At 30.6% G+C, this 19044-nt stretch overlaps 2 protein-coding genes across 3 annotated transcripts; both read right to left on the bottom strand.

The window, feature by feature from the left end:
* Positions 1-1101: 1101 nt before the first annotated feature.
* Positions 1102-7179, bottom strand: LOC129284785 (nuclear matrix constituent protein 1a-like). Of its 2 annotated transcripts, XM_054920261.1 has the most exons (10): positions 6363-7179; positions 6193-6269; positions 5821-5904; positions 5218-5283; positions 4740-4826; positions 4055-4105; positions 3800-3937; positions 3221-3361; positions 2515-2736; positions 1102-2143 (listed from the first exon to the last, which is right to left on the bottom strand). In XM_054920261.1, the coding sequence occupies exons 1-10, from the start codon at positions 6658-6660 to the stop codon at positions 1316-1318; spliced, it is 1992 nt and encodes a 663-aa protein (XP_054776236.1). In that variant the 5' UTR covers positions 6661-7179; the 3' UTR covers positions 1102-1315. The 2 variants fall into 2 exon arrangements, with proteins under 2 accessions (XP_054776236.1, XP_054776237.1); XM_054920262.1 differs by lacking the exon at positions 5218-5283.
* Positions 7180-12632: 5453 nt separating this feature from the next.
* Positions 12633-13169, bottom strand: LOC129285587 (probable disease resistance protein At1g52660). The gene has a single exon (XM_054921328.1). It carries the CDS (start codon positions 13167-13169, stop codon positions 12633-12635), a length of 537 nt encoding a protein of 178 aa, XP_054777303.1.
* Positions 13170-19044: the final 5875 nt, after the last annotated feature.

Raw genomic sequence — 19044 nt, 5'->3', positions numbered from 1 at the left:
TGCCATCAAACTTCACTGTGTACTTCAACTCTATTCCATTTAAATCACAATTCAAGTATGATGAAATCAATCTAACAAATCCTTCAAGAGACATTCCTTCTCTAATCATTCTTCCATTACAACTCCCCCCATCATAATGCATTGTCTCATGCATATCTTTTACAATATCTCTACCAAAATAAAAATAATAAAAAATTTCCTTTAAACAACTACTTTCCATCGTACCCAATAATATCAACCTACAAGAAACAAAATAAAATATAATAATATATCACTTAGAAACAAGTTACTTTTGACATAAGTGATTTTCGCATCAGTTAAACAGTGACAGCGTTCCATCTTAAAATATAGACACTCGATAGTAATTTCTTACACTTTCAGTTGTAAAATATCGAATCTTCATGCCAAATATTTAGAAACATGAAATAAAAAAAAAATCTTTCATGTTCAGTTGCAGAAAACCATTCCATATTTTTCCTTACGAAAGCCATTTGGCAAGAAATGAAACCTTCATGGAGTAAATCTTTTTGTTCAAATGCAAGGATTTACAAAAAAAAAATACCTGTTTGCACGTACTAGCACAACTCCTTAAGCTTCCTTGAGTCAATAATTAAGGCAACTCACCTCTTCCAAGCATAACTCTATTTCAGGAATGAGTATTCTTCAACGTACAGCTCCGCCACTTACATGCAGCTCTCACTAATGGCGAGAAAGAGACAAATCGGGAGGGAAATGTTGGAGTTGATGAGTGTACATGTTATATTTACTCATAGGGGCATTTTTATCATTTCCTTTGTAATTCTGATTGGGGAAAAACAGCATGGGACTTGATTGGCCTTGTAGAATTAGTTGGGACTTAACTGGTATAAAATTGTTCTTTTGGGACTTGATTGTCATTTTTCCTTAAGATAATGCATAGAAAATAATTTAAATAAAAAAAATACTTCAAGTAATAAAAGCGTGAGAAAAAACAATTTTTTAACGTGAAAAACTCCCTCAATGTGAGAGATAAAAACCACGGGACCTCATCCAAAAAAATTCACCATCATCAAATCAACAAGTACAACAATGAGTGTTCAACATTTATTAACCACACCCTGTCCACTTTTTTTTTTTTCTCTTTTTCTATTTTTTTAACCTTTTTTTCCTATCATAACACTCAAGCACTAACCGCTGTTAACACAGTGAAAATCACTACAATGATAATACACAAGAACCCAAGACACACATAAGTAACAACATAACTGATAGACATGATTATACTCTAGTTTTTTCTTAAATGTTTTTAGGAAATTTAAGTAGCAGTCTCCAACAGTCAAAGCTTCTGCTGAAGATGAACTTCTAACAGCAGTGCGGTCTTCTTCAAATTGGATAGACAACATGACCACTTAACATTCATATTTTGTAGTTGTTGCTCTGCTTTCATATGGTCTTCCATCATGTGAGACCTCTCTTTCTTCACTGTCTCAAACTCCTTTATGAAGCCCATTGTGTCAGAAACACTCTTCTTCTTTTGTTCTTTAAGAGAAGATAATTTGATCTCATACTCCTCTATTTCCTTTACCTTGCTATATAGTTCATCCTGCAATTTAGAGATCTTCTCCTTCAATTCCGCTTCCTTTAGCTGAGCCTCAGTCAGAGAACTCTCAGTATTGTCAATTACAGACAAAAGAGCAATGGCTGCTTCCTTTCTTTGTGATCTTTCTTCATGGATAAGCTTCTCTTTTTGTTCAAGCTTGTTGAATGTGTCAATGGTGGCATAGGCTTGGTTGAAGGAAGACACAACAGTTTGGATTTCTAGTTGCAAAGAGTGAATTGTAGTTTGAAGGCCATGAGAGGGAGGTCCATCTGCAGAACAATGGGAGGACAAGATGTTGAGAGCATTCTCAAGGCGAAGTCTACTTTCTTCAGAGCTAGCTATTTCATTAAGACTCATCTTCAATGTGTCTTCCAAGTCAAAGAGAGCTTTAGTCACGTCACTAGCATCTTCACGGACAGAAATTTTAGATACATGAGGAATGTGACCTTCCTCCATTATTTGAAATAATCTCATCAGATCATCTTCTGCAAATTTCTGAGAGTTTCTGTGGTCCAACATGATTTCTTCCTCGGTGGAGGTCTCTGGTTGATTCATGATTTTCTCCTGTTGAAGTAAATCAAATGAAACAACCATTTTGTAAATTCCTTTTCCCCACGTGTTTATGTATAAGCAATAGAAGAAGAGTTATTAAATTGTTCATCTTCATATCATTTATTGCTATTTGCAATAAATTCTAATAATTTGCCTCCTTATTTCAGGTGCATATTGAAAATAATTGTTCCTACGAGCTCGTTTCCTTAGGAAATAAATTGACCAGAAGAAAATATATAGGGAATTTAGAATATGCACCAATTGCTTTATCCAAAAATAAGTTTAAGTTGATTATCAAATTTTCTATTCTAGATTTAGTATTTACCAGTTTCAAAGAGAAAACATTTAGACTCCAAAACTAATGCACTAAAATGAAGGCTTACTTGTGCAGATTCTGTAATAGCAGAAATATGCAATAGGTCTGATTTTAGGTTCCCTAAGTCCGCTTGAGTAGCCGGAATTTCCATTTGAGGTTTCTTGGGAGAAGAAATTGATGTTTCTTTGGAAGAACTTTGATTGGTAGGTTCGTCAACTCTTTGAGAAGCTTCACAGAAGCTTCTACTTTCCCCAATTGCTTGTTGAACAGCCATTGATTCCTTTAACTCCTAATCAAAGAATAAACAAGACATCTATTTAGAACTAAAATGAGTGCAGCAAGCTTACCTTAGGGAGAGCTAATGTGCATTACCGCAAAATAAAAAATTCTTGATTTCCTTGGAGCAAATGGAAAGGACAATAAGGTAAGACAGAAATCATTAGTTGTTTTTGTAGTTCTGCTTGATTATATATGATTATATAATATGTGCATATCGTCCAAATATGGTGAAGCATTGCTTTGTTTTGGCATTTTCAAGTCTTTTTAATAATATCATGTGAAGCTTCTTTTTCAGTTTTAACAATAATGAAATATATAAAGGTTATTAAGAAAGATATTGATAAAATCCTCTTTCAACTAGTTCTTGTTGATCAATCATGATTGTTTCATTGTCAGCTTTTTTCCTGGCAAACTTATCCTTCATGAACATGAATATTCAAAAAGCTGTTTAACTCTAAGTCATTTAATTTATATACAAAGGGTGATAGTCTTACTTGTGGATATTCACTTTGTAAAGGACTAGAAAATGGTGAGGGTATGTTGCTGAGCTTTGACTCCATGACTTCATCTGCCAATACAGCCTCCTTTGATTTTTGACTTCTTAGAACGCTTGTCTCCTCCACTATTTCCTTAGTCTGTGGAATGATAATAAACCACAAATTAAGAGATGATTAGCTTACTGTGTCAGCATCAGAACTCCTACTAACTCATAAAAAGAACAGAATCATTACCATTAACCCATTTTCAATACCATTGCTACATAATTGAAAAATGCTCAATGAACATACAACTGAAAGAATTTATTGAAGAATGATCCTCATAATATCCATCAGATGATGGAATTATTGCTGATGTATAAAATATGAATGTGTTTTTAAAGAATTTCATAACCCTCTTTAGATGCCTCTTCACTCTAAACAATCTCAAAAGATATAAAAAGAGATAAAATAAGTTGAACTCACTAAATAAACTTCATAAATCTTAGCTCAATTAACAAACTCATCCCCCATATGAGCATGAATATTCAAAAGATCACGTCAGCAATTTGTATGTGAAAAAGTTGATAATCTTACTTGTGCAGATTCAACTTGTAAAGGACTAGCAAATGGTGCTGGCATGGTTCTGAGTTCTGAATCCTTGACTTCATTTGATATTACAACTTCCTCTGATTTTGGCCTTCCATGAACACGTGCATCTATTGTCTCGTTGTTCTATGACACAAGGAACCACCAAGCAATAGAGTAGTTTGATGTTAGCTTCAACTTCCTAGAAGTTAATAATGAGCATGGATTTGAGATTATTAGTTCATAAGGAGTTGATTAACTCACCGCGTCACATCTCTCAGATAAAAGACCTTCTCCCACAGTTGCTTCAACTTCCTGTATAACACCAAATGACATGTAAGTCTGATATTTTTAAGGCTCTTTATCAGGAAGGACTGTACTTTTACATGTGGAGATTTATTTTCCCGATCGAAGACCTATGGATGCTGTTGGTGATAAATTGCTTGAGGTTGAATTCATGATTTGATTTTTCTTTGATAGCTCTATCTAATTTAGAACCTTCTTGAGCACTTAGCTCTATTATTTCCTTAGCAATCCGTTGCGTAGCACAAAGTAGTAAATCAGTTTATAGATAGTCAGTGCCAAGTCTTCAGAAGCAATGTTCATCAATAGCTAAACTTATAATGTATAACCAAGTGGTGCATTAGAAGCTCCTATAATGAAGATGAAGTTATCATTTCTGGTATATCATATCACAAATAGGAACTTGTTGAGTTCATTTACTGTGTTCATGTGGAGAAAGCCATTTGTTGCTTTCTTAAATCTTTTTCAATTAGTTTATCATTAGCATCAACTTTGATAACCAAGTGCGTCAAGGATCCTACCAACTCTTATATATAAAACAAAATCATTAGTATTAAGACGTTCCTACAAGCACATTACTACAATGTAGTTGAAAAGATTTCAATAAATACACTGATGAAAGTATTTTTTGAAAAATGACCCTTACCATATCTAAATTAGATGATGAAGTTGCCGCTGTATGTGAATTAGAAAGTTGTTCTTCAACAATTTCATTTTTTGATGCATCCGAACTCTACACACAAAAAAAAAAAATGTTGATTAATCAAGGTGAAAGTATTTATAGGTTTGAATCTATGTTATTATATACTCCCTTCGTCTTTATTATAAAATATTTTTAACTGTTTCATGCATCTTAAATAAAATTAATTTTTTTTATATAATAAAAAGTGAGATGAGATGTAATTTTATGTTTACCCTTAACTTTAAATAATAATACAACTAATTAATACTTTCACACTAATTAAGAAGGAGTAAAATTGAAAAAAATAGTTTACTTATTAGAAGATATCATATATTTTGAATTAAAAATTATTTTTGAAAAGTATGTTATAAATAGAATCGGAAGAGTATATATATATATATAAATTTATTTATATATAAAACCATCATGTTCGGACTTTTACCATATTATTGCTCTGTTTGTGCGAAGTGGAGTCTTTTTCAACAATATGTTTTGATGCTTCTTCACTCTAAACAGCAAGAGATATAGGAAGAAAATAAAAATGAGTTTGAAGTATTAGAAACTGTTTATTTTTTGTTCTCATTTTTTTTTTTGTTTTAAAAAACTGTTTTGTAATGCAGTTTTTAAAATTATTTTTAAAACAAAATGAAATAAAAAATTCATTTGATTATGTCAATTAAAAAATAATTTTAAAATTAAAAAATAGATTGATAGTGATAATTATATGCAATTAATAATGGTCATTAATAATAGAATTGGTCAAGATGACTATAATTTTCAATAATCAAATGTAGCTTATTTTAAAAACAAGAAAAACAAATAAAAACAAATTAAAGTTGTTTCTAATTTTTTGTTTTTAAAAATAAAAAATGAAAATAGTTTTGAAAACAACTAAATGAAAAGCACTTACCCAAATAAATTTTAAATCTTTCTATTTTCAAAAATAAAAAATTTTAAAAAAATTGAAAACAAACAAGCCCTAATTCACCTATGCCATTGGCTAGTTTTCAAGTCTGCTAGATATAGAAAAATATAATGTAAGTACATTTTTCAAATTTGATGAAGTATTTGTATGTTCTGGCTTTGCGGAGTCTTGTTCAATAATATTTTGATATTCTTCTTCTTCAATCTGAAAAAAAATAGAAGATATAAAGAAGTAAGAGATATTTAAAAAAAACAAATTAAAAGAGGTGAATTTGTCAATACGGAAATAAAAATTCGTTTTGTGCCAATGCTTTTTTATACCAAAAATCAGTAGTAGCAGGGCACAATTTTATTTTTGTATTGGTGAATTTGATATATGTTAGTTAAGTTTGGCGTGAAAAGGTTATTTTATGGCATCTTTGTGCTTTGTTTTTTTTTTTTTTTTTTCAAATCTTCCATCAGATCAAGCTATTTTATAAAGTTTGGTACTCACCTCGAAAGCCCAATCGCGAACAAGTCCTGCATAATGGTAGTCGTCATCGTCTTCCAAGTACATAGGCAAAGCATATACTGCGCAATTAAGCAAAAACAATTTCAATAGTAGGGAGGAACAAATCACAGCATTCAGCAACTGTGATTCACTACGTCTATGCTAATACTTACGTTCTTCCTCGCTGTCATTAGCTGAAGTTATAGAGATATTGGGACATTGCCTCACAAGATGGATTTCCACATTTTGGAAATCAAGTTCGTGATAGATAGTATGAAGTGATGACAGATTTACAAGTCTTATTCCAATTAGTTTTGGAAGCACATCTTTCATGGTCAGCTCTTGGAATTTAACTGCTTGCTCGCATTCAAAGACTTGCCCAAGCTGAGGGGCATCTTCTATATCCAACAACACTAGTTTTGGAAGCTTACAACGCTTGGGGATGGAGAATAGGCATTCAAGTTGCCACATCCAGAGACTTGAAGAATGCGTAAGTTGGGAAACATAGAGCTGATGACAGTTTGATGCCCCTCATCTTTTACTATCTGCTCCAGTGCATGACACTCATTGACTTCCAAGGATTTCAACAATTTCAAAGATAAGGCAATGGAGAGGGTAAAGAGTGACTTCAACTCAGAAAATCCCTGTATCGTAATCACTCTCAAATTGCATTGATATAATGGTGGAACAAAATATCCATGAGCTATATTGAGACCAGACAGTTCAGACTTGACTTTTGATTCCTGTATTCCATCCAAATACGTTATTATTTTTCTCAACACATTTGAATTCTTTATAATAACTAGATAATAAAACTGTTAATCCATTCGTAAATTTATTAATTTTTATCATTCAAGTTCCTAAAGTTTAATGATCAAAATACAATTAGTTCTCACAGTGTTACTTCCTCTTCGAACCTTGAGAATTAATTACATATAGTTATGAAATTTTGGAAACATGGTTGATAAATATTATACAAAATCAGTTAAGACAAACTTAAACAGAAAACTATCATTATCCCTTCAATAGATTAAAATATAATATATTAATATTTTTGTATACTGCAAACAAAATTAAGAAGTACTGTTTTGTCTATATATATAGTGGGACCAAAGAAAAATGGGATATAATTTTTAAAACATTTTACATTTAAACAAGCTTTTTAACTTCTCGTTTAATTCTCCTCTTCCAAAAAAAAAAATGCTAGTTAGCTTTAAATATAAAAGAAGTTTAATTTCCCCTCTTTCTTTTTATGCTTTTCAATTTAAAACAATATACCTAGAGGCAAATTATATATTGTAAATATATGCTATATTCTATATTGAAAATTCTAAATTTTCAACATTTTAAATACTTCAATAAAAGAAAACGCTAAATGACGAGGGAAAATAGAGTCACAAATGTTTTAAAGTAAAGAAAGCCTTACGTGAAAAAGTCACATGCAGGTATTAGAGGGCATATGTTTGGACAAGAAACTAAAATCAACACACACATGCTTCCATATATAAATAATAAAATCTCTGAGATGCGAAAATCTTAAGGGGGAAAAAATCATAAATTTGATATGCTTTTCGTATATATTAATAGACAGGAAAATCAAGTTGAATAAAGAGGCTCACCTTTCTCCTCGGAGATCATCTTCTTGTCTATTTTGCACATCAACTAAAAATGTCATATTAGTTTGCAAGGGAAGTTGTGGACATTCTCTCCAATAAATAACTTGTAGATGTGGTGCCTTCACATAATAGTTCTCAGTGCAAATACCAAACATGTTTGGTGCATCTTCAAGGTATAGGCTTTCCAGAGCTGGGAGATGAAGTTCATAAGTAGTGTCAACATTATGATTCAGATCAGCATCACATCCTCCAAATACATATTTCATCTTTTCACATTCCCTGACAATCACAACTCCCAAATGCTGAAAGTCTTTTGAATAAAAAGCTGGGAATATATATTCCAAATGGCTACAGTCAAAGATATTAACCAGCTTTAAGTTGGGAAAGATGGAGATGAAATTTGTATCACCATGACCATATTGCTCCTCGTCTGTTATTATATGCTCCAGTGCATTGCACTTCGTCACTCCCAACTCTTTCAACAATTTTAATGATGAGGCAATAGAAAGGGTAAAGAGTGACTTCAACTTAGAAAGTCCTTCTATCCACATCTTTCTCAAACTATTGTATGGATACAAGGTGGTGTAAAAACTCCATTAGCTCTCTCCATAATATATTTCACCTTTGATGATGCCTGTATTACATTCAAACATTCGTCAAGCTTGAGAGAAATTTTTATTTTTTCTTAATTTGACAATTAATTTGCATAAAAAATTTGATTTTTTTTCCATTCATTAATTTGCATCAAAAATTTGATTTTTTTCCATTCTAATTTTAAATATATAACATTGTTAGTTTTCAAGATAATCCTATTTGAAGCGTGTAGGGTATTAAATGCACAGATCTTTTCATTAGGAATTCAACACTTGTTCATTATATTACGAGAGACTAAAGCGGTCCATTAGGATACAAAAGAAATCTAAATTTTAGTTTCAAATATATATAAAAGAAATTAAAGTTCAAGCATTCTTTTTTGTTCATGATGCATTTTCTATTCTTTTCAATTTGAACAAAGATAGATGCCAAAATTACTTTAAAGTATACCACTTACACCTCATATGCTAAATTGTTAAATTATTAAGAACAATTTCCAGTACTCTAAAAACTTCATTAAAACGGTGAATAATGAGGCAAGAATTTGTCAATAGCTGGCTCCACAACTCAACCGTTTGCATCATCTTATATGTGCGAAAATGAAAATCCAACTCAAAACAAACATAACATGTCCCAAGACAAATAGTTTCTACACACACCCCATCTATTAAAAATATAAGACATTTTTAATTAAATTACAATCGTATTAAGTGTCCTTATTATTTTTATATTCAGTGAGTCTTATTATTTGGGCATATTTTTCCTAAAGTCAAACGATCAAATTAGAATCTCATTTCATCTTTTTGTTTGACACCTTACCGTTCGAATCACATTTTATTTTTATTTTTATTTGCACAAAACATTTCTTATAAATAGAACAAGAACAGCATATATAAACAATTAGTTCTTTCACACAATCATTGATATGTACTCCCTCTCATCCCTACTATAGGGCACATTCAATTATCTCTTCAGAATTAAGGAGAGGTAGTTAACTTATTCTTTTTATTTAAAAATATAATAAATTTTCAATTTTACTCCTATTTAAATAAAAAGAATTTAAATTTGTATTATATTTTTTCTTATAGTTAATGAGTTTAAATAGAAATAATACTAAAAAATGTAATTAATATCCCAAAGTGTATCTTATTTTGAGGAAAAAAAATATTTTTAGAAGGTGTCTTATAAAAAAGATAGGAAGCAGTGTATGCACACATGCACAATTAAATTTGATGAACTACCCCCAGGCACTTTGATTTTGACATATTACTTTTTCTTTGTTAAAAATTAGAGTCAGAAGATGGATGGATCGAGTTCATGCCCTTATGAGGTCTAGCCTATAAACTTGGTTATCCTAAAATTAATCATTTTTTGAAGTCTGATTCTTATTCAATGTGTTCAAGGACAAGTTCATAAGCTCGTTTTTATATTTTTTTTTATATTTTAATTTTTTAAAATTTAATTTTTACATTATAATATTACATATTTTTAATATAAAATACAAATTATAATTTTCAAAATTAAAAATAAATAATATTAATTCTAATTTAAAAATATAAACATATATTTTAAAGTTTATATTTAAATTTAAAAATTGAAAATAATTTTTTAGGGATAAAATGAAAATGGGCATAAATGGGTTGCTCAAATCCCTTTTTAAAAAGGCCCAAATGAGCTGCCGAGTCTTTTTTTACATGGTTAAATAGGTTGGGCTAAGAAATTCAATTACACTAAAATTTTTCAATTGTCCAATGCAAGTCCAGAAAAAAGAATTTAAATGAGAGGCTATGAAGCCTGGCCGTATTCATGGATCTATGTTAAATAACAAAAACTGCAGGACGAAAACAAATAGCAGCCCAAATAGGCAACATGCGAAAACAAACGTTATAGCAAGCTTGATGCGAAAATACAAGTCTGGAGCATAAAGAAACTACAAGTAATTCGCGGCACATATTTGGACAATTTTTTGCGATTTGCTACGTGCATCCAGTGTCCTAAATGAAAGAAAATACATAAATTACTAAATTTATCACTTCAGACTAATTGTTCCTATTCTTATCTTACTATAAAAAGTTCAACAAAGAATATTTGGACCACTCATCCAATGTCAAGAAGACTTAAAAAAATAAAGAATGAGGTGATTAATTTACAAGTATATAATGCTAGAACTCTATATGCCGTGGTGTAATTTTTCATTTTCCATTGTATTAAATCCTAATGCAAAGAATTGTATACCAACTGCGGGGAAAAAGTGAGAGAGATGAGTACCTGGATGCGGTTGAGATCAGGGGCATTAGAAGAGGAAGGGTGATGTATAGTTGAGGCATGTGATTTTGGCCAAAAACAACAAAGAGGACCCCTTAATAAACTGTTGCTTTCGTCTTTCAATTTTTGCACTTCAGCACAAGGCAAGGGCAGATAACATTCTGCATACATGTTTATGAAATTTGGTACATCATAGATTACCACTTCTTCTAGCAATTGGAGCACAGTTTCTTTTTTCATTTGATGCAAATCTCTCTCTCTTGGATATCGCCCAAATATATATTTGAGCTTCTCACATTTCATGATTTCCACACTTTTAACCAGTGGAAGATCTTCACAAAAACAACTTGGCAATATAAATTTTAATTTTCCACAACGTTAAACTTGGAGAGATTCCAATTTTGGAAAGATTACCTCATAGCTCTGTTGCTTAGTATCATCATGATCATCTATCATCTCTTCTACTATGTAATTCAATTGAGAACAATCATAAACCTCTAATGTCCTTAGCTGCTTAAGACTTTGAGCCGTGAATGGATTAAAAAGACATGTCATTGAACATTTATTTAATTCTATGGACTCAAGATTACCCAGCTCTAGCTTTCCCCTAAATAATGTGCTTTCTAGTTTTTGGCATGTCACTAATTTTAGATCCTTGAGTTGCTTCAAAAAGTCAACAAGATAAGGGCCACAACACAATTCTCTTGTAGACATATCATAAAGTTGTAGCTCAACTAATTTGGAGAAGATAGTCATATCAGATTGAAGATGCTCCATATGGACCAAGCACTTTATATCAAAACAAGATTCCAAATAAAGCCTGGTTAAATGATCTTTCAAGCCTTTTTCTTCTACAGGAACTATGTTAGGAACAATATTTGCCCATCTGTTATCATTATTTTCTATTAACTCCAAAATTTCTGCTCCTGCTACTAGGAATGTAAATATTTCATCAGAGAAAAGTTTTCCTAACTTCTGTGAATTGAAATATCTAGATGTTGAAAAATCAACTTCATAAGCACTATTACTTGAGATCCTTATATGATACCTTTGAAATTTTGGTAGGATTGTCATTTGAGGAAGTTTTTCATGGTCAAGTTGATCAATATCATTAACAAAATACAACTCTTCTAACTGCGAACATCTTCCAATCACTTCAAAAGGATTATTTCTTTCAATTTTGCAATCCTTCAACTCCAACAATCTCAATTTTTCTACCTCTCTAATTTCATTTAGCAATTCAATAATTGAACATTCAATCAATTCAAGACTAATGAGGCTTTTCAAGCTTTCCAGAATAGATATATCTCCCAATTCAAATGATTTTATGGTTAGAGTTTGAACATTTTTTAATGCCTGAAGTGGTTGAAGCAAAGATAGAGCTGAGATTTGCAATTGTGACCAATTCGGATATTCTAAAACCAAAACTTTAAGGTCTCCAATCTCGTCAAACAAAGCATTTGGAACTTTATCCCTTCCATCTATCCAAGCTAAAAGAACTTCAAGTTTACTACCGCGAAAATGACTAGGGAAGTGTTTTATGTTCCACGATGAATATTGGATATTCTCTATTCAAGTTGTGTTGCAATCTGTGATGGCTTGAACCTGTTTGTTTCCAATCCACAAAGCCACTTCTCGAACCAAGTCATGCATCTTTACATATTCATGCCCAGACTTTGATAATAAACAAGAATCTATGAGCTCATTTTTAATTGGAGTGAATTGACTTCTTGCTTTAGAGTATCCATTAGCTTCTCCACAAAGACCCAAACCTATAGCAATTCTGGTTAAAAGTTCTATAGGTATTTCATAATCTTCTGGGAAGAGAGAGCATAAGAGGAAGAGTTGTTTGGCTTTTTCATTCTCCAAATTATCATAGCTTAATTTCAAAGAATTATAAGCCTCTTTCAAATCTTCATTAACATCATGCATTGGCTCATAATTTTGCAATCTTTCTAAAGCATCCCCTCAATCTCCTATAGGCCTAAATTTCAATGCTCTTGCCACTGCTATAATTGCGACTGGTAATCTTCCACACTCCTCCACAATATCTAAAGCCACATGCTCAAAATCATTGGAAGAACTATCCATGCTAATGCCAGTATAAGATAGGAAAAGATTAGACGCATCCTTTTCATTCAAGACCTCAAGTTTGATAATCTCATGGCATCCCATGTCTCTACAAATTTTCCATTGACGTGTGGTTACTAAAACAACACAGCAACCCTTGTCATGATTGCTAGGAGGAATCCCTATGTCTCGAAGTGTAAGCGCTTCCCACATGTCATCCAATATTATAAGTATATTTTCTCCACCTTTAAATATCCTCTTCCACAAACTTTGTGCTTGTTTAGATTCACCCATTTTTTCATCTATTTGAAAGCCTAATTGATTTGCAATGTTTTCTCGAATCTTGTTCAAGTTCAGATCCTTTAAGACAACACTAAAGATAACTTTATCAAAATCTTTTGATGCTCTAACTTCTTTACCCACTTCTATTGCCATTGTGGTTTTTCCTGTCCCCCCCTAACCCATACAAACCAACCATACACTTCTTGTCATCTTTCAATTTGCATGCCTCCTTAAGTTGTTTGAATTTCAACTTTCTATTCTCAAAATGCATAAAATTTTGAGAAGAATAGAACTTAATATCCGGAGGCCCAGTCGGACGTGCAACATGAGTGAAATTTTTACTCTCATCAATTAGTTGCCAAATCCTTTGTGTCTTCCCTTCCAACTCCTTTCCTCGCTTGTACTGCCAAAAGCAATTAGTAACTAAGCCAAACCATTTCTTCTTTTCTTTTATTTCTTCTTGTATGAGACCTTTGGCTTTATCTAGCCACAACTGAACATCATCCTCAATCTGATTTTTATTTTTGTCTTTGGCTTCTTTAATATCTTTAAGGACTATGTTTCTTCTTATACTCAAACTTGTCTATTCCCCTTCAAAGTCATCAACATAGCTCTTGTAACAACACAAGTATTTAAGTTCATTCATTGCTTTATCTACCAATGATTCGACAACATGAGTAGCGACGCCTTCTGGAATTTGCATCTAACATGTATATGTGACACAATTAGGGACTACTATATATATATATATATATATATTTCAACTACATCGACCATGTCCAAGATTTCAATAGTATATAGGAAAAATATTTTGTTAGCAATGTGTGGTAAGTTTTAAAATATGATTTGTTGCCTTTTACATTTTTAGAAAAACATACATCACAAAAAATGTGATGTGAAAGGAGTAGGAAAGTTTGAGAATTTCTTAGTGTTTTCTTGTTTCCTTTTTTTCTCATATTTTTTTATATATTTTCTTCTTTATTTTCATCTCCTTATCTAGTATTTCTTGACTATATATTTGATGATAAGGTAAAGGTATAAATTCAACAATGAACTATTTTTCGAGAAGCATTTGGTATCTTACACTATGAAGTAGTGTAAAATAAAGTATCAACTATTTAAATCAAAGCACCCAGTGCCTTTTGTTAAATCTAAACAAACGGACATTTATTGCCTTTGTGGGCCTAGCAATGCTTTCTTTAACCCCTACTTCATGACTCACTTTCACTGTCTACCTTCATCCTTGTTCAACATAATGGATAAATGAAGAGTTTTGAGAGCTAAGTGACAACCACCACCACCACTATCTTAATTAGCTAGTGTTCAACACACACAGAGGCACACGTAGTTGCTGGTTCTTACATCACTGTAAAATGCAATTTATGGAGGATTATGGTATGGATGTTATGATGATAGTGCACAGTTTATACAACTCATACTGTAAGGTAAACCGGATGAAGTTTCACCACTAAAAAAAATGAAATTTAACGTCCCTCACTAAATGCCAATTTCCCTTGTTAAATTGCATTTTAATGAGGAATTTTGTCTCTCACTAAACTCATAGCTAAAAAAAGCTTGCTAAATTTAGCAAGGGATCATATTTCTCTGGCTAATTAGCAAGGGATTCAATCTCTCACTAATTTTTAACACAGGTCACATCCCTCATTAATATTATTCAAATTTCATTAACTTTAGCAAGGGATAGTCCTCACTATCCCTTGCTAATTTGTTGCTAAATATACTTACATTTAACAATGGTGATACCATATCACCCATCATGTGTGCGTTAACTTATGACATGTCGCCAACAACCTCGTGCTTCATTAACAACCATGTCACCTACCCTCTCATGCCTCATCACTCGCCATATACACGACAACTCATGACATGTCATTATTCATCTTGCATCATGTCACTTGCTCCTTATCATGTCACATATTCATTATGTTTATGCTGAAGTCAAAACTTAAACCCTTACCTCTTACCTTCCAAACCTTATACTCTCTTTCTTTACTAGTTGAATTGAAAGAGACTTGCAGTCGTTATATGAGAAATTAAATATATTTTATTTAACTATATAAGTTTATCAAATAATATATTATAAAAATACACATACATATATATTAAATTTTATTTTTAATTATTAATATGTTGAAAATATTTATATTTTATTTAAATTATTCTTTATATTATATTTTTAATAAAATATTATTTTATTAATGAAAATCAACTTAAAATAAAAAATATTAAATATTAAATAATTTTGTTATGAATATTTTATTTAATTTTTATTTTTAAATGAAAATAATTAAATATATAATTAAAAGTCATTATTAAAAGTTAAATTTTTTTGCAATAATTAGTTAGGTATAGAATCTCTCGCTAATTATCTTATTTTATAACAAGACTGATAGCATCTCGCTATTTTTTTCACTAATTATCTTATTTTAGAGAAGAATTGACAGTTTCTTATTATTTTCCTCGCTAATTTTAAATTAGGCTACAAAATCAACATCCTTTACTAATTTCCTCACTAATTTAGTATTTTAAAGATGAATAAACAATCACTCATTAAATTCTCTCGCTAATTTATATTTTTTTAATAGTGTTATGGGGAAATACCAAAGCGATGAAAGTATTCACAGGACACCAATCACCAGTTCCGGTGACACTGTGTTCCATATGGTGGTAAATGACATATAGCAGATATGGTGGCAAAGCTAGTAGATGAAATGGAGAGAAAATGGTTGTTATTGGCACAAAATGATTGAAGCTCGCAACAAGAAGGAAGAGATGCCTCTGTTTTTGGCTGCACTCATCGGCCATAAGGAAGCTTTAATTTCCCTTACCTGCACTCTCATTTCCAGTGGGCCTTACAAAAGAACTAAAGGTGGAGAGACAATACTTCACTGCACCATTCTCTAAGAGTTAATTGACTTCTTCTTCATGAGCCACTCTATAATAAGGATACTATATGTTACTCTAAAAAGCAACATTGTCTTAAGCCAACAACATTGACATAGAACAATCATTGCTTTATTTCAAGGATGAAGTAGCTTTACATGTGTGTTCCAAAAGTATTTAAATTTGATTTTCTATACACTAGTCTTAACTTGTTATTGTGATGAGAACTACATTGTTCAAACTAGATTTAGATTGCTTAAATTTAAATTTTTAATTAATATTTTTTAAATAATAATTCATTTTTTTACAAAAGTAATACTTTGAATATTATTTTTACTTTAGATTATGCATCTTATTAGAATAAAAAAATTATAATATAAAATAAAGTAACCTTATATATGAACCGTTCATTTTTTTATTGGAAGGATATATTTTTGCCAATCAAGGTTTTGGTAAATAAAAATAAAAAAAAAGTTTAGCAGATTAAATATAAAAATATATAAAAGGTCAAAGCCCAAGTACAATATGTAACTAATACATACACACATATAAATTATTTCTCATGATAAAACAAGTCTTTTTCAAAAAAGATTCACGAAATACAGGCACTTTCAAATTTAAAATAAAGTTTTTTATTATTGTAATAAATTTACAATAACTTATTCTTTTTATAAAATCTCTAAATAATAAATCACTTTGTTTAAATTAACCACCTAAAATGATCACTTTTGAAAATTAAAAAAAATTGCACCATAATTATTCAATTTAAATAAAGTCTCAATAATTAAAAAATAAATCTAGGTTTGTTGATAAATTTTTTTAATCGTGATTTTTACATCCTTACTTAAACCATTGATAAAATCTTAAAAAAATGTAAGTAATTATTGTTTTTATATTGACATGATAATGAACTAGAAACTTTCTGGATGCAGGAAGCTAAACATGTCAACATCAAATTCATATGAAATATAATGTTGGAATATTAAGATGTGATTATTGTTTAATCACCTAGTTAATTGGTGTCTCTAAATTTATATAAAGGAGCCACTTCATTGTGTTGAGATAGGAAAATTGAATGTAATCCTCTTAAGGTTTAGTTCCCATAGTTTGAGGTTTTGTATTTCACCCTTTAGATAAGGGATGAATTGTTGTAAATCCTTCAAAGTGAAGGATTGAGATGTTGTAATGTTCAATCATCATGAATGTATTCTTCTTTCTTTCAATTATTCAAATGTTCAACATATAAAAACATGAAAATAGCTTTAAAATTAATATACATAACCCAATCCTGGTTTGTAATAATTAAAGAAAGCCGCAAAAGTTTCTATATATAAATCAGAATTTACAATTATAAAAATATGCATACTCACCTTGAAACAGGGATCGAAATCTTCAAATATGCTTCACGTGACCAACCAACAAGATCTAAGAAATTTAAAAAAAAAAAAAGTTTAAGAGACTATATATGCATATATATGAAGATGCAAAATATATGATACATATCATGGAGTATGGATATGAAATACTTACCTCTCAAAGATTTATATGGCTACTGTAATTGCAATGCCCTTGACATGAAAGCCTCCTTTTGTTTTTGTTTTTTTTTAATCTTTTTTCTTTTCTTTTTTTGTTTTTTTGGGAAATGTGATGACGAGGAGGAAGATGGTAGAGAGAAAAATCAAATGAAGAATTTGAATTAAAAAAATCGTACAAATTACTAGGCAGGAATTGCAATAGTAGGATAGATTATAACACAAAAGTCTTGAATGATTAATTGACCAATTTTTTTTTTTTGTTTTCTTTAAACAATAACGAGAAGAACAACGATAACAATAAGCAACAGGGATGAGCTTTTTTTTTTTTTAACAAGGAGAAGTCAATTTTTTCACAAAAAAGAACAACAAAAAATTTTTAACGGACAGAGAAATGAAAAATCAAAGCAAGAAATATATATAGAAGACACAAACTGGACTGATAACTGAAACAATTTTTTCCTTTTTTCCTTTTTTTTTTTTGTTTTAAATAAGAATAACAACAAAAGAAATCTAGTTTGCAAAAGGCCGACTAGTAGTAACTGGAGGGGTAGAAAACAAGAAGGAGAACGATATGAACAAAGAGAAAATTCAAAGAAAGAATGGAAATACAATTATAAGAAGGATTCAAGAAAAACAATGAAGCCACACAAAGTAGTTTGCAAAAGCAGGAAACTACGTAGTGATTGGGAATGAGCTTTTGGTTGTCTCTCAACTTTGAATTGTTGCATAAAACTAAAACCAGGACTCTTCAGCTTTGTAATGTATATATATTTGTTTGTGTGAGTCTGTGTGTAGACTAATGGAATCTAATGATAACTTCGCGTATGGTTTAACAGAGGCTACACTTTTCAAGAATTGAAGGAAGGTATATATTATACTTACAGGACACCGTCGTACTTTATGCCGAGAATTACTTGATGCATTTAACTTTGCTTTCAGCACGCTGCCTTCTTTTTTTTTTTCTTCACCTTTTTGGAATAATTGATGTTTTGGTTCTTATAGTTTTTATGAGTTTAGAAATAAATTTCTATAATCAATGGAGCTTGGATTTAGCAAAACAGATTAGTCTCTTATAATATGATGAATTAAGGTTCTAATTCTCATTGAAGAGATGTCCAAATGTTGGTGTTTAGTCATATATTGAATAGAATTACCTTTAATAGAAAGACATCTATATATAGTACAAAAAAAAATAAAAAGAAATAAGTTCTATGATTTTTTTTCGCTCTAGCATCATAGGTCTTTGACCTAAATTAATTTGGACAGCAATTTTTAGACATCTCTTTAGAATGCATATTTCTCACTAAGAATTTAATCGTTATAGCATATGTAAAGCTTAAACTTAAAACTTTTAGTTAAGTTTGATTAATTTCTTAACTAGTTGATCCAAGTGTCATGTGGTAGTTCCTATGATTTATTATTTTTTTTTTTAATGTTTGACTCAATCCTTTCACTTTGCACAAATTAGCGAGTTAGTCCTTGAAATTGGAGAACAGTAGCAAAATCACAGGGAAAATATAAATGAAGACTATACAATTGTGAAATTAATTATAAATAACAACCTCTGATTACTAAAATTACTTCTAAGG

Source organism: Prosopis cineraria, unplaced genomic scaffold (genome assembly GCF_029017545.1).
Source record: "Prosopis cineraria cultivar Desert tree isolate PC_DT_omini unplaced genomic scaffold, ASM2901754v1 PC11, whole genome shotgun sequence".
Classification (NCBI taxonomy): domain Eukaryota; kingdom Viridiplantae; phylum Streptophyta; class Magnoliopsida; order Fabales; family Fabaceae; genus Prosopis; species Prosopis cineraria.
This window is presented reverse-complemented; position numbering and strand designations above follow the sequence as displayed.